Below are 22,705 nucleotides of genomic sequence, written 5' to 3'. Positions count from 1 at the left end.
GGCATTGCAATTCAGTTGTTTGGTCTAGGAATTCAATATAAATGCAATACAATGCTATTTGTATTTTAGTAGATGTCTTATCTAGGTAGAATAGCTGGAAGGACAAATTGATCAAATACATTATTAAGACACATTTGACATATAAATAAATGAAAAATACAAACAAATTTAAAGTGAATGTGAAAGAAAAGGGTGATCCAAAAGAATGTTTTGCAACGTTGGAGAAGATCCGCAAGTGGTGCAAATTGATTACTTCCCAATAACAAATCAAGAAAATTAAAGACTGTTTGTCCTTCCTTATGGAATACATTGCCTGTGGGTGTGTTAGAAGTCAAATTAATGGAGGAATTCAAAAGGGCACTGGATTATTAACTGAAAAGGAAGTATGCACAAGGTTGTAGGGAGAGTGGCTGTGGATTAGTTGTTCCTCAGACAGCCAGCACAAAATGACCTGCTTCTCTGCTTTAGCCATCATCTGTTTGTATGATTCAATCATGACTACACTTCAAAAATTTTTTTTTATTGGCAGTAAGGAGCTTTGTGGTGTCCTGAGGTTGTGAAAATCTTCATGTAAATGTGAGGTTTCTCTTTCTTGATAGCGGCAGGTGACAGGAAAATTCCAGATATGAATGTTAAAAATAAGCATTTCATAAGGGACACATTTCATGCAGTTGGTACTCAATTATGCTTTAAATTTTCCAAACCAGTGAGCTCTTTCTTTGATGAAGCATTACTAAAAATGTAAGCCATAAACTAATCATCTGGGGTACCCATGCCCTATCATGGAGTATATTACAAGCTTGCTGAATGAATAATGAGAGTGGGGAAAAAACGTCAATGGCTGTTATGTCATTATTCCAGCTGTGCTGCAATGGCTAGGCGAGGCTAGTTGTTTCAGCATATCACTTCTTCTATTCCTTATCCAGGGCCGACACAAACATTGGTCTCTATTTTGCTATTGAGCGCATCTAAATTTGGAACATTTCAGCCATTACAATTCCCTCACTTTCAGATTTTTAGGGAAGGACAAATACCCTAAGCAAAATTTTCATTTGACTTGCTAGGTTTGCCAGTGATCTACCCTGTTCCATCTTGCTACATAAACAATTATAATCTGCTGCAGAATAAAGGTAAAGTCACCATAGTCCCAGAGGGCTGTTCTTTCATGAGAGACAGACAACTGGTGGTGGTTTCACCTGAGGGTTACCACACCTCAAGCGAGGGGAAAGGTTGAGAAGGAGAGTCTTTCATGGTAACCTCAGTTGGAGGGGGAGTTGAACTCACGCTGTAAGCATCACACTGCATTGCAAACCAGCCATCCAACCAACTGAGCTAACTGATCACAGAAAAACCCAGCAGTAGCAACTTACAGAACTCATGCAATTATTTATTTGGGTCTAAATTATCCAAAGAGGAATTCACTTACTCCCTGAGGAAAGATCCAGCAGAAGATGGTCGATTTCACCAAATTAAATCCAATTTAATACACTGTAGAAGGTAAAAATGCATTGACTTACTTTAAATTATATCAAAGCAAATGATTAGTGAACATTGCTGGAAAACTAAGGACAAATTAGAACTTGGAATATAACATTTTTATTTATTTTGTCCCTACTCAGTTAGTGTGAGCGTACAGACAGATCCTCTGCTAAGCAATCAAAGGGAAAATTGAATGTCATGAAGTACTTTGCAGATGGGTTGAATTCAGTTCAGTTGCTGTGCACATTGGTAATTTAGTTACATCTGGCTATTCCTGGCTGCTCTACTATGTGACTAATTGGCCAGGACGTGTACTCCATTATAGTGGTTCATTTCCAGATGGTGCAATCTTAAAATCTCAGGTAAGCGAATCAAATGTGCAAGTAACAAATACCTGCAATAGAATTGGTGTATTACTTTCTCTGTAAGTAATGGGTACCATTTTCATTTGAGTTTGTGGTGTATGTTTAAAATGTTCATCTTTGCACAGTGCATACTTACAGTTTAATTTGCTCTTTTTAAAAAATGCTATGGATAGTCCTTTGCCATTCTTTCATCCTGTCTTAATTCATGCACGTTTCAGAAAAAAAATGTTGCCAAGCATGACTGTAACTTTTTTTGTGTGTTCTGTCTTTTGTTTTCCTTCCTTTCTTCCACTCACTCTTTTCTATCCCTGTTTCTTGAACAAGATCTCCAACAGCTGCTGAATGTGACTTCATCTCTGTCTCAGTCCACCACATGTCTACACGAACCTGCTCCCCAGCATCCAAAACCCCCACCAGCTACCAAACTCCTCGAGACCCCACGGATGTCGCAGGCTCGTCTTCTGCTCCAGAAAGGGGGGGATGTGACTCCCAGCATTTTACGTAGGGCTATGTCATGGATGTCCACTCACAGCCGAGACCTGTTCCAATAATGGCAGAAAAGGTGATCAGCCTATTCCCCTTTAATTTTAACAAACATAAGCAACAATACGTTTGTATTGATTAAGAGGCTGATAATGCAGTGAAACCTGGCTTTCTGGTCACCTTGAGCTTTTACCTTGTAATCCATCATTTCCAACTCAAAAGCAAACAGATTCATTAAATAATTTGAATAGTCGTTTCATCGATCAAATTATCTGCCAAGCATCTTGCAAGCAAGCCCCAAAATCCAACCTTATTTTTGGAACCATAAGGTTTTATTTGCATTCAAAGCATTATATATTAATAACCATAAAATGACCTAGCATAGAACAAGACCATTCAGCCCATTGTGCAAGTGCCAGCTGTTAGAAGGACTGTCCAATGAGTTCCCTGTTATCCTGTTCATTTATCATTTAAAAGTGAATGTATATTTTGGAAAAGTTACTGTTCAGTCATCTTCCACCAGCCTCTCAGGGGCTGTCATTCCAGATAACACTGTACAAAACATTAAAAAGGCTTTCGTGTAACTATAATTCAATTGATAAGTAGAAACCATTAAAGGTAACCCTGTCTTACACCCTTTTCTGATCTTTAGATCTCTCCAAAATATGAAGTAGACTAGTTTTTAATCCAGAGAAACTTCCAACAACAATTATAATTGATCTTTAACAGAACTCAGAATGTTCAGGGAGTAAGTGAGCAGTGGCCTTCTAATGCAATGTTTAGCAGGTAAACACAACACTCAGACTCTGAATCTTAACATTGCCATGAGTAATGTACAAGGAATACATTGGTTCAATTTTTAAAAAAAATTCACATGAATGAAAGAGCATATCAGATGGCCATAGCTCATCGATTAGTCCTTGAGTGGTGGAGGAGCCATGTGCTGTGGTCATGGAGAAGTCCATTTCACTGCAACTTTCTCAATGAACTACCACGTGTGTTCATTCATATCTGTTTGTTTTAATAACCACATAGGAAGGTCTTCTACCATGAATTTATACTTTATAGAAGCTTTAAGATTTCACTAAATGTCAACTGCAGGTTGAAATTATATAACCAATTTGTTATTAACCCTAGATCCAATTCCTCAACTGCCTGAATGAAGGCCATGATGCTTTCCCATCCTTTTTTTATCCTCCATTCACCTCTCCTGTTCATCTTTTCATACCACTTCAGAGGACCCAATGGACCCCAGATAGTTGCACACTTCCCCACTAATTGTATCTTATACAGGTTGAGCCACAACTGAGCAGTTAAATGTTACCAGAACCAATCTTCAACCGAGACCATTCCTCATTTTTCATAAAAGAAAAGGCTGTTTCTTAGTGAGGTGTGTTATTTAAAGTGAAAACAGAACTGTTGATTTCAAATTATGTATATTCGTGTTGGGAGAGGGGTGTTGCTGGTAAGATTGGCATTTAGTTCCCAATTCTGGCTGTCCTGAGAAGGTGATGATGCAATTAATTAGGGAGGAAGGTCATTTCAGATTAAGAGTGAACCAAGTCGCTGTGAGACTGGAGTCACATGTAGGCCAGACTTGAGTAAGGACAACACATTTCCTTCCCAAAAGGAAATGTGTATATAAGTTGGGTCTTTCTAGCAATCTCATAGTCCCTGTCACCAATAAACTGAATTAAATTCTCCAACTGTTGTGGTGAACTTGAACTCCTCTTCACTGTGTTCCTAGTCTGGTAACATGACCACGATGCTATCACACTCGTCTAGCTATGGTATCCAACTCGGGACATCTAATCACATCCCTAACACATATCTCTGCACCCAATAAATCATTAACTTGTAAGTGAAAGAACAATGTAGGATTTTGTTAATATATTGAAGACACCATTGAATGGACCACACAATCAATGCACTAAAAAGAACGATAGAACGGTAAATCATGAAGGCCCAAACCCTTCTAGCTGCAACACTTTACTTTCAAAGCAATGAACCACCCAATGGAACAAAACTGCCGTGATTACCTGCAAAATAGCCAGCTTTGCCTATTAGTAGTAAACGCAAAATACTGCAGATGCTGGAAATCTGAAACAAACACACAGAATGTCAGCGAAACACAGCAGGTTTGGCAGTATCTGTAGAGAGAGAAACAGAGTCAATGTTTCAAGTCTGGTGTGACTGAAAGGCTTTGCCTATTACCCATCTTGGATTCTAGTCCTGCACGTGGCCATATAAATACAGGTTTCATTATTGAAATAAGCCAAAGGGTTTGGGGCGGCACAGTGGCTCAGTGGTTAGCACTGCTGCCTCACAGCACCAGGGACCCGAGTTCAATTCCATCCTCGGGCAACTGTCTGTCTGGAGTTTGCACATTTTCCCCGTGTCTGCGTGGGTTTCCTCCAGGTGCTCCAGTTTCCTCCCACAGTCCAAAGATGTGCAGGCTAGGTGGATTGGCCATGCTAAATTACCAGTAGTGTTCAGGGATTTGTACATTAGGTGGGTTATAGGGGGGATGGGTTTGGGTGGGTGCTCGGAGGGTCAGTGCAGACTTGTTGGGCCAAAGGGCCTGTTTCCTCACTGTAGGGATTCTATGAACCAACTGTAAATGCGGTCCCTATAGGTTCTGCATGTCTTGAGCATCAACAGTTGGAGCTATGGTGTAGAGTTATGGCACAATTCAAAATGGCTTCAAATAGTAACAATCAATTTACAGGTCAATGAAGAAAGATTTGTATCCCAACAAAATTAAAAAAAAGGCTAACACATCCAGTTTCAGATAGGTTTCTCATTTTTTTTTGAAGTCCAAATCACATATCCCACTTTTTCACAAATTCCATGTCAGAATTTACTGCCAATTCCTAATTGCCCTCAGGAAGAAAGTGCAGTGAGCTGATTTCTCAACCTGCTGCAAACCCTGTAGTAAAGGTATTCTCACATTCTTGTACAGGAGGGAATGAGAGGGAATTGAACCAGCAACAATGAAGGAATGGTCTTGTAATTTTTAAGTCAGGAAGGTGTCAAGAGCATGCACAGCTGGTAGGAAAATTAGAGGGAAAGCTGATCAGCAGGTCTGGTAGCATCAGTGAAGAGAGAAACGTGTTAACATTACATGTTGGATATCTCACTTCTTAAGAATCTTTGTTGGACATGGTTTTGCTTTTGTGGTTTGAATGACCAATTATTAGCTGACTCTGAATGTTTATCTGGTCTTGCGGTATGACAGCATAAATTACTCATTATCTAAGGTGTTGTAAATAGAAGTGATCTTTATTTAATCATCAGCAAACATCTTCATTTCTACCTTTAAGTGTCAGGTATATCATTCATAAAGTGTTTGAAGGTTTTTGGGCCTAAGGGTCTCCCACTGTGATTCCTTGGGCTCAGATTATTTGCTAACAAAAACCAGCAGTGGCACCTGTGTAAATGCCACATGTCCATTTAGTTTAAGCCCTTTTTAAGACTTTTTATTAAGTAGTTTCATGTACAGAATGCGAGGGCATTTAAGAGTGAACCACAGTGCTGTGGGTCTGAAGTTACATGTAGACCAGACCAGGCAAGGTTGGCAGCTTTCCTTCGCTAAGAGACATTAGTGAGTGTAACAGATTATGACAAACTTTTCATTTAATTCCCGAATTTCATGAATTTGCCACTGTGGGAATTCAGTCTAGGTACCAAGAACATGATCTGGATTTCTAGATTATGAGTTCAGTGATAGTACCAATATCACTATCATTCACCTCTCCCACGGATTCCAATCTGTTTTTCCTCTGATTCTCATCAATTTCAACTTTACTTGATCCTCTTGATGTAATACTTGTTTAAATGCTGCCTTGGTACTTAGAGTTGTTATTCTCATCTCAAAGATTTAGCTGATACACCATTATTAACATTAGATTTTGTACATAGAAAATACCAAATTGGGTGCCATGTCAAAATGATTTTCTTACTTTCTCCAAACTTGTAATCAGCCAGCACATAGCAGTATGCTTTCCATATAAAATCCTTCATTTCTTTCCCCTCTTCAGACTAATCCTAGCTGGCTTTCAGAACTTCAAAACTCAATTTTGAAACGCATAGGCACTTGCAAGGCTATACTCCATCCTCCCTATCGTATCTACCTCTTGAACTTGTCTGCCATTGTTAACTCTTCTGTAAGGTATTTTACTTTTTCTATTCCCTGGAATGTTTTGATTAGTGATGGATGCCTTCATTCAGTTCCCCCCTCCACGTTCTTCAGCAGCCTCCATCTCCAGTCTGCCTTTTTACACCTCTTCCCCACCATCAAAAGCTTCTTTTAAATTGATTTACATTAGGGTGTCTTTTGTGCATCTGCCCACTCTTCTATTGCTCATGATGTCTGATGTCAATACTGGAACACCTTGGTACGCTTGCAAAGCTAAAGGCATTGTTCATCTTGTTATGTGTTAAAACCCTGGAAGACCAGGGCACAAGAAGACACTGCAATGTGACAAAGTGCTACACCTCAAATCACCTTTTTGGCTGCACATTTTTGTTCTGGTTCGGGTATATTAATTGACAAGACAGTAAGCAGCCCTCCAACTTTACTAATGATAAACCGCAAACTTAATTTGCCCCTATAAGGCAAATATTTACATCCTTAATTAAAGGGAATAATCAGACAAAGCCGTTAGTGAAATTAGGGCGTGGTAAACTGCTTGGATATTTCAGGTGTCAGGCAAATGACTGGCAATCTCTAAAACAATGACTGGACTGTAAGGAATGTGTCTTACAGGCATAGAAAGTCACTGCATGATGTGCACTTCCAGTACCTATTACTTTCTCACCTCAATACACAGCTCTATAATGAGCAAATCCTACTCCCAGTTAAAGCCATTGCCAACCTTTGTTGTTGTGCTGCATTTGCAGGCCAATGACCAAAAAGGTGGTGCAATGGTACAGACACCACAATCCTCCTGTCATTTTTGTTCCATCCCCAAATTTGGGGGATTATCCCATTTTTGGAAACAGCCAGAGTCACTATACTCACCCGATGTCTTTAAGATGACCTAATTCTGATTCCCTGCTTGGCCAGCTTTCTTTGTCCTGTACCAATGGCCTGGTCAGGCCTATTCTTACATGCCCAGCTTCAGACTGTTGGCGCCAGTTCATGACCCTGTCAACACTCACATGGGCTCTGATAAGGTGAATCTTTTACAAGCGCCTGAAGTTATTATTGAAACAAAGAAAATAGGAGCAGGAGTAGGCCATTCAACCCTTCAAACCTGCACCACTATTCAACATGATCATGGCTGTTTCCCCTTTCTCCCAATACTCTTTGATCCTTTTAGCCCCAAGAATGATATCTAACTCCTTCTTGCAAGCACTCAATGTTTTGGCCTGAACTGCTTTCTGTGGTAGTGAATTCCACAGGCTCTCCACCCTCTGGGTGAAGAGGTTTCTCCCCATCTCAATCCTAAATGGACTACCAGTATCTTTGGTTCTGGACTCCCCAGTTATTAGGAACATCCATCCTGTGTTTACTATGTCTACTCTTGGTAGAGGTTTCTAGGTTTTATGAGAACCCCCTTTTTTTTTTATAACTCTAGTAAATATAGTCCTAACTGATCCAATATCTCTTCATACATCAGTCCTGTCATTCCAGGAATCCATACAGTAAAACCTTTGTTCCATAGCCATAACATCCTTTCTCAGATAAGGAGACCAAAACTGAACACAAAATATTATTGCCAAGCCTTTAAGCTATTACAACCTACAATTTTCTTATTCTTTTCATCCCTATCCTTCTAAATGTACCTTTTTTTCCTACTTATCTTTTATATTTGTGTGGGTGACACAGGTCAAAATATATGGCCAGTGAACCAATATTATGGTTATGCTGATTGAAAAACACACCCAAAAAAAACCTATTTTGATCTTGTATTATATTCTACCCTCAAGGCTCAGACATAATATTTCAGACCTTAGCAGCTTTTCAGTAGTAACAGGTGATTGATTGGGAGTGGCCTTAGTTGCTTTTATGCTATGACCCGACCCCCTCAAACCTGGTCCAGAATGTATTGTGATTGCTGTTTCTGGAACCTCGCTGTAATAGCCACTAAGAGATCGAGAGTATGTTCTCTTCTCCCCGTGTCTCTGTCAATACATGCATTTATTCTTCCACATAAAATAAATCTGGAGCTCATATTTCAACTTCTGTAAAACAGAGAATATATTTTCCCCTCTTTCAGACCCCTTAAAACAGCCTGAATATTTTATTCTTCTTTCCTGGAAATACTTACATTGCTCCTATTAAAAATAAATTCTCTCCCCAAAAATGCCAGGACTGACCATCATGCAGTCGGGATCAGAAATAGTTAGGCTGGGCAAACTTGTATTTGATACGTTACTGATGCACTGTTTCCTCTGAGGAAAGTCACTCAGTGATTTATTTAATTTAAATAATTCAATTATGGAAGTCATGTAACACATTTACAATTTAGGTGTTAAAAGATATCTCAGATTTTATAGTGCACACATTATCTTAACACCTTAAAATATCATTGTCCTATAGTGCATTGTAGAACAGAGATGAAGATTGTTATGTCCAGATCCCATTTGAGGTTCCCCAACTTGCTACAGTTTCAAATGGGATTTCCCAAACTATTCAGCTCCCAGGTGAGAGTGGACAAACAGGCTCCCTTTCTTTATTCACCCACCCACTCAGGTGATCACAGGTAATTTAAAAAGATACTTTTCCCTTTATGATACCTTTCTCCCCTGACCCAAATGATCTTATGTTTTAAAAGGAGCCAATTTAACAAGGCTTTCTTCAGTTATCAAAGAGTGATTTTATTAATTAGTAAATGGGAAAAGAATTCATAATGCAGTGAGGATACACACAGAACAGAAATAAGAGGTGAATCCAAAAAGATAAATGTTAAAAGAAGCAGATATGCAAATCAGTGTCTCAATTGCTTTTGAAGAATGGAGATTTGAAGTTGTGGCAATTGCAGTAGAGATTAACAGTCATGCTTGACAGTTCAAACATTGATTTCATGATTTTCAGATCATTTGAGATACTGTTGTGACTGCCCGTGACTGAATTACAGCGGGTGAGAGAGTCCTTTTTGTGGTCCCATTTCTATCTTTCCCTATGACTTTTGTCTAACCAACTGATTTCTAACACTCAGGGTTGAGACCCGTTGGCAGGAGTGACTGAGGATGGTTCTTTGACTGAGACTTTCACAGCATGCTAACCTAGGCAGGCACAGGCAAGAATAATCAGTTCCACTAGCATGCTTCGATAGAGTTAAAATTGGCTTTTTAAACCCTATCCTTGTGTATTTTTCAAATGGAGAAACGGAGAAACAAAATATGTGTCCAAAGTTTAAAACATAATCCACAGGGAGTGGCTTAAATGTTGAACAGAGGGTCATCAGCCCCTTATTATCTTTTGACTTGTCCCTTCCTTCCTTCCTTCCTTCCTTCCTTCCTTCAAAGAGGTGTTGTTTGAAGTTCCCTTTGGATTCTTAGCTGTAAAATTCTGTAGGTCTCTCTCCGCATCCAGCCACTTAATTTACATCCTTAACCAGTTTTGGCTGCATCAGTTCTCTTTTGTGAGGCACATTTTGGGATTCTGAAATAAAAATGTTCACAGTATTTGGAGCTCTGATCTATGCTCATACCTAAGGTCACACCTTGTCATGATCATGGGTCAGAATTCCAAATACTGTGAACACTTTTCTATCACCACACACACCCAAAATATATACATAGTGTGTATATATACACACATAACGCCTTGTCATGACCATAGGTCAGAACTCCAAAAACTTAGATTTAAAACTCCAACGTGGATCATAACTGGGTATGACAATATTTTCCTAAAATTTTAAAGCTTGTTGTATAGAAAAGTTACATTTTCAGATAATATAGTCAATGTTGTCCAGTCCACTGCTTCAGAAAGTGGCTCAAGTTTTAAAATCTGTTTAATTAATCTCATTTCAGGCCAGAAAATTACTTATTAAAATTAAGTAAGTTATACTAAATTGATTGTACCCACTGGATAAATGTTGGTTGCGAACCTGTGTTGCCTTTGTATATTTCCAGAGATGCTGTCTATATGGATTTTCTAAGGACTATTATAGTTGTAGCGCTAAATGGTAATGCCTGCCAGCTTGAATTTTCCTGTTATAATCCCAGCAATGACAGTTCCAGCCTCTAGTACAACTTCATGTGCAAGAGGGCAGAATGATCTGGTACAGCTTCCGGTGTGCATTTGTGTGAAAGTAATCAACTGAGTTTTCTTCAGTGATACAAAATGGCCTGCTATGGTTGCCAGTTGAGTCAGTGGAACCTCAAATTAATTGCAATACAACTTTATATCATATTTACACACAGAATTGAAAACAGGCACTCAATGTGGGATTCTAAAACAAAGCCACTTTAGTTATCCAGTAGAAGAAAGTAACAGGAACATTGTTGACTTGGATAATACCAGATCAGGTTGAGTTTAGTGTGAATCTGGATCACCCTATTACATTCTCTAGGAAAATGTGAATAGGCTAACATTACTTTATTCTCTCAAAAAGTGAATGCTGAGGGGCAATATACTGTCTTTTTCCTTTTGTAGTGCATGGGTAATTTGATGTCTGGATCAGCCCTCTTTTAAGAAATACATTTTAGAATTACAAGTTAAAAATGTCCATATTACTTTGGGGTTCTGACAACAAGGTGATGTCCTTTAACATTTTCCTGAGTGACTGCATTTTAACTTTAAATAGTAAACATTTCTAGGTAACTACACAATCTCATAAATTTAGAGAAACATTGCTGAATGGTTGATAATAAAAGGTCTTTAAGGGGTTTGATAAGGTACACATAAAGAAAGGTTTTCCACTTGTGGAAGAATTCAAAGTCAGGGCTGATAAACAGAAAACATTCAATTATGAAATCTGGAAAGATGGCTTTACCTAGAGGAAGTGGTTAGAATGTGAAGCTCGCTATCACATGGAGTAGTTGAGTTAAATTACATAGATACATTTAAAGATAAGCTACACAAGGAAGCAATGAACAGTAGGAAATAAACAATAACTGCAGAAAAGTTATACCAGACTCAAAACGTTAACCATGTTTCTCTCTCCACAGATGCTGCCTGCTGAGTTTCTCCAGCATTCTGTGTGTTGGTTTCAGATTTCCAGTATATGCAGTACTTTGCTTTCAAAGGAAAATAGGATATGTCGATAAGGTCAGATCAAGCAGGAAGAGAGGAGGCTTTTGTGGATAATATCAGCTGAAAAGCTTATTTCTATGCTGTAACTGTTAGGCAAAAATTAAATTGGATTCAGTCTTCCCATGCTGTTGATCTGAGACAACATCCACTAACTTCTCCAGATTAAAGAAATATTACACTTTTTATTCCCCATTTAGGAGATTGCCAAATACCTAATCCTGGCTCCATTTAAGACAGAATCTGGTAGAATGCAGTCAAACTATTTTCAACTCCAAACTAAAATAGTTCAAGATATAAGAAAGAATCAGTCCACATGAGAATTGATGCCCAGAAACCAATGTTATGCACATCCTCCTCTGTGTAAATTCTAACCTGTGGCTCTCTTTCTTGCCTCAGCTGTCACCAGGCCTTACTATGACTTTCTGACATTGCGGCAAAAACATCCAATGATGCCTTCAACCATCCCCCAACAGCAGGTCTACATGCTGGCTGAGCCCAAACGCAAACCATCCAATTTTTGGCACAATATCGGAAGACTGACACCATTCAAGAAGTGAAGGGACAGCTCAGTGAACATAACTTAATGCCTTTCCAAGGGAGCACTTTAATGACCAGTTGCAATCAGAATGAACTCCTGCTCTGTGCATGTGTGCACGCTCCAATATAAACTGTGTGTACTATTACATGACAACAATTTCCTCATTGGAAGGAGATGGGATATCCTACATTCAGTAACTTTTCTGCTGAGAGCACATCACCCTGATCTGACCAGCAACAGTGTTAACAGAAGAGTTGCCTACATATACGCTCACATCGATAACTACAGTCAAGCTCAATGTTCTCACTCAATCTAGAAGAAACCAAGCTTGTCCCATTCTGTTGAGTGGAAAGTGTTGAGATTTTTTAAAAGAGAAATGGTATGTCCTATACCACACAGGAAAAGTAGATTTTTCTTTTTTAACTGAACAGTTTGCTGTATCTGTAAGGCTGTGCAAGCATTAGGAAACAGAAAAAAACTCTACAGTAAACAAGTTTCCAGAGACATCTCTCTTGCAGCAGTTTGGCCTTCTGTACTTTCACTGGAATGAAACACTGTGTGCCTATAAGCAAATGATTATTATTGAAAATTGTTGGTGAACTGAAATCACACTGTTCAAAATCTTTTGCCAAACTTTTGGAAGAAAATGCCAAACTAAACTGCACAACGCTCAAATGTTTAGGGTTCCGAACTGGCAAACAGCACTAGTGTTGCTGGGCTACAGCCTGTGTTGGTGCCAGCAATGTAGAAACAGAAAGAGCATCTACAATTGAACCATGGGTCTACAATCGTTCCTTTCATTTCTGATACCCGGGATTTAACCCTAGGCGGATGGACAGGGTGAAGATCTCTTCCGTCTCACATCTGAACAAAACCTGGTTGCACAGTGAAGTGGACACTGCACTCAGTTGGCACTGAAATAATGAGAGCGTGTGGTCCCCTCCTCAAATATTTACAGTATTACCTTGATCACCAGATAAATGATCAGGTTGAATTTAACCAGTGTATAGGAGGAGAGAGTAACACGCCAAGTTGTTATGTGCTAATGTTTATAAATGAATTGTGTAAATATTAACAAAATGATTTATTTATGTATATTGAATTTATTGTACTTGTTCTTGCTGTTTGGCTTCTTCAAATTCTCTCCAGTACAAATGCCTTATTAAGGAATGCACTTACCTGATTGCTTGTTTGTTTTTTTTTTAAATCCCCTGGTGTGGAAGCAATTTTACTTCAGAAAGAATTAACTTCATTTTCCAAGAATAATGTAAAGGGTGTTTGGGAATCATAATGATGTTAGTCATTTGACTGGTGGTAAATTGGGTGATGCTGTTCCACAGTTTACTGTCCTGCATTCAAGTTAGATTTCAAACAATGATTTCCTGCAGAGAAACCTTTCTGATTGAATTATCAAATCAAATTCTGTAAATATGAATGGCAAATGAACACAATGAAATGCATCTGGGTCTCTGAGGGCAGTGGAATCTGTAGTTAACCACAAGACTGTACTGTAATGTTGCCATGTTTTTCAGTGAACAGTACCCATTTGTGTCATAAAACCTGACATATTAAGGCCAGGAGAAGCACAAACTATGAGAAATATTTTGTATTATCCCTTCAATGTCAATATTGTTCAACCGCAAAAATTTGAAAAAAGAAACCGACAACAGCCTATAATCTGTAGCACACTTGCATTTGTGCAGACAAAGTATTGATAGCCATACAGGTCCTCATCAAAAGGGAAGGAAAGTTAAGGGAAATAAATCCTCACCTCTGCATTATAAATGGAAATTAAAATATTCACATCCTGATTAAACTTGTATGCCCAACTGTAGTAGCATCAACCTTATTGCTGAAATGGCTCACAGATGTCCCCATCATCCTGAGTTAGTCCCATTACCAACAATCTGGTCTGCAGTTTTGAACTTGCGAAATCTGGAGCTGAGAGGTCAACTTGCCCACTGCTGGCGTGCAACACATAAAACTTGCTTTCTTTTCATTTGCAATTAAACAACTCTGTGGCCAGTAAGGGCCCTTCTGATGGTAAAATGACATCGCTAGTTCAGCAATGAGAGAGACTCACTGGAGAATAGGATCTCCAATAACTAGTAACATCAGCAATGCTACAAATACAACAAATAAAATGCTAGTGTTGTTTTTCTATGGTTCTCCCTTAAAGGTACTTCAGTGATAAATTCCCCTCCTCAAAATTGGTAGCAAAAATAGTCCCAGGTACGTCTGACCACAGCCCAAACAGTTCCGGAGTCTTGGTTGTAAGTTCCATCAAAAGGCACAGTGTCAACGCAGTGCAATTAGTGAAGTATTTCAGTCAACAGTAAAAGGAGGAAAAGTTTGTTGGGCAGTTATTCTATTCAAACTTCTCAGTCTTTTCTCTTGTGTGTAGGCATAACAAAAATATCTTTGATTTTTTTTAGTTTTAGATCAAATTAAAGGTCAATCCTCAGTGTCTCTGCTTTCCCCCAAATCTACTCCACGAGCTAAGGACCCCAAAAGAAATCACTCTTTAGGGTGATTGCTAGGAGGATGTCTGGAACTACTCAACTCTGCAGCAGCCAGCCATGATTGTTTTATACATCCCCTTAAATCCAACCATTTTGGATTGAGCCATAGGAGCATCCAATGTTCTTCTTTGTGCCATTCAAGCCAATGGTGTCCATCTCTGACACAGGAGATCTGATAGAGAATGCGTAAATTATAAGGCATTTTGTAAGGTAAACAAAGGAAAAATAAATTTCCATTGGTTGGGAGCATCAATGTTGTAAACTTACTATTGCTAAAAAGATTGAAGAAAGAGTTTATGAAAAATGTTTTAACACAGCTGTAGTGTTAGGACATGAGATGCCATACTGGAAACAGCAATGAAAGCAGAAATAAGCGCAATTTTAAAAGGGGTGTGGACAAAGGTTTGAAAAGGAAGCAATGAAAGGGATTTAGGGAAAGTGCAAGGGAAGGGAACTGTGAAGAGCTTTATCAAAGAGCCATAATAGAGACTGTGAGCTTGATGGCCACCAACTGTGCTCTAAAATTCAATGATTCTGTGAGGGATTATACATAACAATGTCATTTAAATAACTGAGGAGGAAGTCAAAATGCAAAAATTAGTCTCCACGTTGAACAGAAAGAAATTTATTTACAAGGTCCACATTCATAAAGGAACTGCACCCTCTGGACTTCGCTTCCTGCTTAAGTTATTCAAATTGAATAGGCTATGATCATTCAGTACTGCTCAAAAACTTATATTTATGGTTCAGCAGCTTTCTGTTTAGTTCACTCAGTTTGATTTCTATTCAACTTTTTTTTGTATCGCATGTTGTCAGTAGATGAGCTTCTCTCCTGCCTATGTCTGTGCTTCTGTTTCTTGACCGTATAGACCAGTCTCTGGCCAAATTACCAAATCAAATTTCAGTGGGTAAATTTTCTGCTTGATGCATTGTCATCAGACAAGATTGGCTGGCTGTTATAGAAACTGTCCGATTTTAATTCTCAGTGATTTATATGAAAAAGATCAGGCAGCTAATACACAATGATAGTTTTACACCCAGCTGGCAGATTGAAAGGATTTTTATAAACAGTAAAGGAAGTCCAAATTCTGGAAATCACAGATTTTTTCAGATGTGCAAAGTAAATATGTAAACACAGCTAAGTGTAATAAATGTCCTCTGAAGGGTCCAGACCCGAAACGTCAGCTTTCCTGCTCCTCTGATGCTGCCTGGCCTGCTGTGTTCATCCTGCCCTACACCTTGTTATCTGCTGTTATTCATGCTTGTTGTCATCAATTACACATGAAGAAAGTTTCCTTCCTCCTCGTGAAGGAGTATCACTCACTGAAAGCCTTTAAAAAAATTTACCATTCCAAATTTTAGGAAAAGCCCTTTATCTCTGTGCTTCATTGAAGGATACAGCAGCATAGTGGGTTGTGAATAAGTTAAAGCAGTTTCTTTAGAATGTGAGTTACTTAAAATCTTTGGCTGTTGATGTCATGTTTAGCCATTACACACTAAACTTTGTCCTGTTGGGAAGAATAGGAATGCTGTAGTTGTTAGCAAAACAAAATACATTTAGACAATTTTTTTGAAGCATGACATTTATTTGCCTCATGACTATGTTTTTGAATAGAAAATGTTTCTATAGATTACATTGGAAAATTCATTATATCATTTCAAATACATCATTTTAAACTAATATTACCAAAGTTTTGCATTCAACAACAATGATTCTTGGAAAAGAAAATTGATTTAATATTGTTTGGAAATAATGGGATTCCTGTATAGTCTCAATACAGGTAGTGCACAATATAAATAAAGTATTATTGTATTTTTAAAATGCTGCAACAGTAGGGTAAAAACCATTTTTAGTGAGATTAATTCCATGAAAAGCCAACACACTAATCTTGATTAGCAAACCTCACCTCAACATTTTGAAGGCAACATCCTTTGTGCTTTGAAGTCCAAATTTACAGGACACTCCACATGACAGGTAATATTAAACATCCAGCATCGTAACAATACTGACCAGGAAACTGGACCTCAACATGTGGAAACATTTCATCTCAATTGATCATCATTCCTCCCACACAAAGAAACAATTCTTTTAAAAATGTACTTTCTGAATGACTAAATTTTCACTGCCATGAGTTTTGGTTCTACTGTGTAGTGCACCAAAACTCTTATTGCTATGTTAATTTCGCATTTCTGTTCTTGTGCCAGGTTACAAGCATTTTTTTTTTAAGCCTGCAATCATCTACAACAGTACATAAATTTATTTTCCACCATTCTGTAGAAATCATTGTGGGTCAAATCTTAGCTTTGTTCAAGATGTATAAAATAGACGACAGCAAGTCAGCATCCCAATTTACATCTCTGCTAATACTTTATTGAATCAAGAGGAAAGTGAAATGACTACCAGCCATTCTACACTCTTGCACAAAGTCAGAATTTACCCCATTCTGTTTGTCCAGCCACACTTTGAGGGTTTCGTCCTCCTCTGTTACCCAAATGTAAATCAGGTTTTCAGATTGTAAGGCAACAATATATTTTGGAACTCACTGGCAACAGTGGAATCTCAGAGCTGACGATTGTAAGCGAGGCTGTGGAATTCCCTAAACAAGGCTTTTGATGCTTCAAGTAATTATTCTGGCAAATAGGTCCTGAGCTCCTCAGCATTCCCACTCCTTTACTGGTGTTGTCTCAAGTATTGTTGGTCAAAGACTTTCATTAAAGTGAAATGTATCTTACTGCCTTGTTATCTTTTTGTGGTGAAAGAGCCTCCATTCATTTTTTAGCAGTGAAATCTTATCTAGTTTGGTTTCCTGAATTTAAACACCAGATTACATCAGCGAACTTGGTTCAATACAAAATAAGGCTGTGCTTAAACCAATTTTCTGTCACTGTTCAAAAGGTAAAGCACTTTAAGTTGAACTGACGTACAGTGATCTAGTTCTGATCAATGAATTACAGTTAATTTGCCTTCAGTCTGTACACTTGCATATAACATGAGCCCACTGTTGGCATGAGACCGCTTTCTCTGTACAGCCTGTGGCACCTCAGGTCTTACGAGGGACGTGCCACATCATGGCAACAATCAAGTTGCACTGTGCTGTTTTATATGTGGTATCTGTTAATACTTTTGGTGAAACAATGGAAAAATCAAAAGTGCCATTTTCCAAAAGGCTCTTGAAAAGCAGTTGGAGCAGGTGATGACCTTTGAAGTCAGAAGATGCCAGTTTCTGTTCGTACACATTGGGTAACCTCTTATTCTTTTGTCTGTGGCTGTGGGATAACTTGTCAGAGTTATAAAGTTTTAACAGTATTTTTGAAATCTATGGTGTAGCTTTCAAATTACTAGAGTACTAATGTGTTCAGTTCATACTGTGCCACCAAAATTGCTTGTAATGTTTTGTATATACAATTCTCAATGATTTGTCAACCAGTTTCATAGCTCTTATGTTCCAGGAGGAATTGATTTTAGGGATTTTTTTTCTTTCACTTGTGTGCTAGATACTTGTGATAAGCAAGTAGAATTTGCTGAAAAAATACATGACAGTGTTTGTATAAATTCTATCTTTGTACATGGATGTTTGTTTACATAAGCACTTCAAGCAAGATATGGGGAATAAATGTTTTCATTGTGTCAAAGCACTACTTAGTGCCTGAATCAATACATTATATTGCATGTGTCCAAATGTCTGCTTGTTCCAAAGTTGTCTCAAAACTGCCCTTGCAATTTTCATCAAAGTGCTTACCTTCACCATAACTTCTGAAAACCATGGGTGATTCTTTGTTTGCAAATAGGGACTACTGGTGTAAAATCTGACTTGACAGCGTCAAGTAACTAAACATCTGGACAGTCAGGGATAGTTGGCAACTATCTACCGAAGAAACTATCTACCATCAACTTGCAAGTTGTGTATGACCTTATCCAAAACATGTTGCAGGTGTGTACATGCATTCCAGGGAGCAATCATTATTCGTATGTACTTAGCAATCTCAGGCTCGGGGGATCTTCACTGGCCTGGAACATGTGAATGACTGGCTTAGAACATAGAACAGTACAGCACAGGAATGGGCTGTTCAACCCATAATGTTGTGCCGAACATAATCCTTACTGCCAGCACTTAGTCCTTTTCCCTCCATTCTTTGCACATTCATGTCTATCTAAATGCCCCTTAAAGGCCCCTATCGTATCCGCCTCCACCATCACCCCTGACTGGCTTCTGGATGATAAATCTACCCTCTCAAGAGGTGACCCCAGTGAAAAATCCATGCAGACAGCCTGAAAGGAGGTATAATAATACCCCAGACTCTTCAAATACAACTTGATGTGTCATGGTCTGCTGTGCCATGCACATCCTGGCCATTCAGCAAGAGGAAGTTTGCGCCTGGAGAAGCACCAAGGCTGAACTAAGTGGAATTCAGCCCATTCAAGTTAAAGTCAGAATCTCAGTCATAGAGTCCTTCAAAATGATCTCTCTAGTGAGCACTGACTTTGATGGGACTAAGACATAGGAGCAGAAGTAGATCATTCAGCCCAATGAATGTGATCTATCATTCAATGGGATAATGGCTGATCTGATAATTCTCAACTCCACTTTCTTGCCTTTCTCTATAGCCCTCGATTCTCTTACCGATTAAAAATGTGGCTATCTCAGCCTTGAACATACTTAATGACTCACCTCCTACAGCCTCTGCGGTAAAGAATTCCACAGATTCACTACTCTCCAAGAGAAGAAAGTCCTCCTCATCTCTGTCCCATGTGGGTGACCGCTTACTCAGATTTTTCTGGTCCTAGACTCTTCCATAACGGAAAACAACCTCTCCACAACTACCTATCAAATTCCTTTAGAACCTTGTATGTTTTAATTAGGTTGCATGTCATTCTTCTAAACTCCAATGAGTTCAGACCCAAATCATTCAACAACTCCTCTAATAGCATCCCTCCATACCTAGAATATACAACCTGAACCCTCTCTGGACTGCTTCCAATGCCAGTATATTTTTCCTGAGATGAGGTGATCGAAACTGTTCACAGTACTCTGGCTGTGGTCTAGCCTTATGTAATTATAAGCATACTTTCCAATGTTAATACATTATTCCCTTTGAAATAAAGGCTGGCAGTCCATTTGCCTTCTCTGTTAAATGCTAGCTTTTCATGCTGTCATCCATACAACTCTCACTAGGTTGGACCCTTTCATGCTTGGGTGATGGATTGTCATAAGTGTTGCTAAAAATGCATATTTTTATGTCCATGGCTTATCGGATCTCCTGTGCCCTTTTATCCACCATTTGTTCTTTATTTCACGCATTGACTTTATCAAAGGCCTTTTGAAAATCCAAATACATTATGTACATGATGTAAATCTTTTATATCATTTCTGATCTTAAGTTAAATTATCTACAATTTCCTGGAGTAAATCTGGTTCAAATATAACAATAATAGGATTTGTCTCTGGTCATCTCATGCTATAACCACTTTTTATACCATTTAGTTCCTCTGTTAGCTCATAATTTGCTTACCTTAAGAAACACAAATGAAACCTTTCTGAGCCAGCTGTTTTATTCTTAGAATAGTTTAACAATTTTCCATTCATCATTATGTTTTATCTTTTTGCCTTATGTCATATGCACCATATTACCCTCCTTGGTTTAAAATTTGGGTTTGGGTGGCAGATTACCAAGGAAAATATCAAAGTCAACAAATACTGGTTTAAAGCAGTAAATGATTTATTAGTTAAACTGTTTTACTGCTTTTACCTGCATTTAGTTAGTAGGATTGAGTTCTGATGCTGGACAGTCTTTGGCTCCTTTCATTATTTAATGGATCTGACAGGAAGATAATGGGGATGATTTGGCAGGAGCAAATTACTGCAGATGCTGGAATCTAATGTTTTAATGGACGATGTCACCGAGAAGGGAGATGAAACGTTTGCACGAAAACCAGTCAGCTTGGCGAAACAACCAACAATTACAACTGCAACCCAAGCTATAGATCTTCATCTCTATATTAGAAACATCAGAACTGACTACAACAGGTAGCAAGAACTGCAGATGCTAGAGTCAGAGACAACACAGCGTGGAGTTGGAGGCACACGGCAGGTCAGGCAGCATCAGAGGAGCAGGAAAATTGATGTTTTGGGTCAGGACCCTTCTTCAGAAATGGGGAGGGGGAAGGGAGCTCAGAAATAAATAAAGTGGGGCTGGAGAAGGTAGGTGGGATGGTGATAGGTGAGTGCAGGTAGGGAGTGGTGGGGATTGGTCAGGCGGATAGGTGGGAGAGAAAATGGACAGGTTGTGCCAGATCAAGGAGGCGGGGATGAGTGGGAGGCTTGGACATGGGATGAGGCCAGGGGTTGGGGAGATTCTGAAACTGGTAAAATCCACATTTAGGTCATTGGGCTGTAGGCTCTCGAGATGGAATATGAGATGCTGCTCCTCCAGTTTGCGGGTGGTATCATTGTGACACTGGAGGAGGCCCAGGAAGGACATGTCAGGGAGTGGGAGGGGGGGTTAAAATGGCTGGCGACCAGAGCACAGGTGCTTCACAAAATGGTCTCTCAGTTTACGCTTGGTATCACTGATGTAGGAGAGGCTACATCGGGAGCAGCGGATGCAGTAGACCTATAGCATGTGCCTCCAGCTCCACGCTGTGTTGTCTCTAATTCTGGCATCCGCAGTTCTTGCTACCTGTTGTAGTCAGTTCTGATGTTTCTAATATAAAGATGAAGATCTGTAGCTTGGGTTGCAGTTGGAATTGTTGGTTGTTTCGCCAAGCTGACTGGATGTACAAGTGAACCCCTGTCTGATGTGGAAGGTTTGTTTTGTGCCTTGAATGGAGGTGGGGTGGGGGGTGGGGTGTGCGGTTGGGGGAGGTGTAGGGGTATGTGTAGCACTTCCTGCGGTTGCAGGGAAAGGTGCTGGCGGTGGTGGGGTCAATGGGGAGTGTGGATCCAACAAGGGGGTCGTGGAGAGAGCAGTCCCTAAAAAAGGCAGATGGGGTGGGGAGGGAAATACATCTTTGGTTGTGGGATCGGATTGTAGGTGGCAGAATTGGCAGACAATATGGATGTGGAGATTAGTGGGGTGATATGTGAGGACAAGGGGGTTTCTGTCTTTATTTTAGTTGGCAGGGGGGGAAGGATGTGAAGGCTGAAGTGTAGGAAATGCAAGAGATGCGGTTGAGGGTATTTTCGATCACTGAGGTGGGGGTGAAGTTATGGTCCTTGAAATAGGAGGATATCTGGGATGTGCGGGAGTGGAATGCTCCATCTTGGGAGCAGACGTGGCGAAGGTGGAGGAATTGGGAGTAGGGGATCACATTCTTGCAGGAAGGTGGGTGAGAGGAGGTGCAGTCGAGGTAGCTGTGGGAGTCGGTGGGCTTGAAATAGATGTCAGTTTTGAGGCAGTCACCAGAGATGGAGCCAGAAAGGTCCAAGAAGGAGAGGGAGGTACCGGAGATGGTCCAGGTGAATTTGAGGTTGGAGTGAAAGGTGTTAGTAAAGTTGGTGAACTGTTCAAGCTCCTCGTGGGAGCACGAGGCAGCGCCGATACAGTCATCAATGTAACAGAAGAAGAGGTGGGGGATAATGCCAGTGCAGCAGTGGAAGAGGGACTGTCCCACGTATCCTACGAAGAGGCCGGCAAAGCTTGGGCCCATGAGGGTGCCCATGGCCACCCCCTTAGTCTGTAGGAAGTGGGAGGAGTTAAAGGAGAAGTTGTTAAGTATAAGGATGAGTTCGGTTAGGCGGATAAGAGTGTTGGTGGAGGGGGACCGGTTGGGCTTGTGGGAGAGGAAGAGGAAGAGGCAGAGGCAGTGGGCTTTTAGGCCATCTGTGTGGGGGATACAAGTATACAGGGACTGGATGTCAATAGTGAAGATGAGGTGTTGGGGGCCAGGGTACTGGAAGTCTTGGAGGAGGTGGAGGGTGTGGATGGTATCCCGGATGTAGGTGGGGAGTTCCTGAACTGGAGGAAGAAAACCGAGTCAAGGTAAGTGGTGATAAGTTCAGTGGGGCAGGAGCAGGCAGAGACAGTGGATTGGCCGGGGCAGTCAGGTTTGTGGATTTTGGGAAGGCGATAGAAACGGGTGGTGTGGGGTTGGGGAACGATAAGGTTGGAA

The 22,705-nt window shown here is 39.8% G+C and overlaps 1 protein-coding gene across 1 annotated transcript in view; it reads left to right on the top strand.

Moving 5' to 3' along the window:
• LOC109938027 (rho guanine nucleotide exchange factor 4) overlaps window positions 1-18,231 on the top strand; it is a 41,406-nt gene extending 23,175 nt beyond the window's left edge. The window contains exon 10 of the mRNA XM_020536503.2: window positions 11,932-18,231. Within this exon, the coding sequence (XP_020392092.1) occupies window positions 11,932-12,092 (161 nt within the window). The 3' untranslated portion in view covers window positions 12,093-18,231. The remainder of the gene's footprint in view (window positions 1-11,931) is intronic.
• The last annotated feature ends 4,474 nt before the right edge of the window (window positions 18,232-22,705 follow it).

Source organism: Rhincodon typus, chromosome 13 (assembly GCF_021869965.1).
Source record: "Rhincodon typus isolate 14 chromosome 13, sRhiTyp1.1, whole genome shotgun sequence".
NCBI lineage: Eukaryota > Metazoa > Chordata > Chondrichthyes > Orectolobiformes > Rhincodontidae > Rhincodon > Rhincodon typus.
The sequence above is the reverse complement of the archived record's forward strand: the minus strand, read 5'-3'. Positions and strand labels throughout refer to the sequence as shown.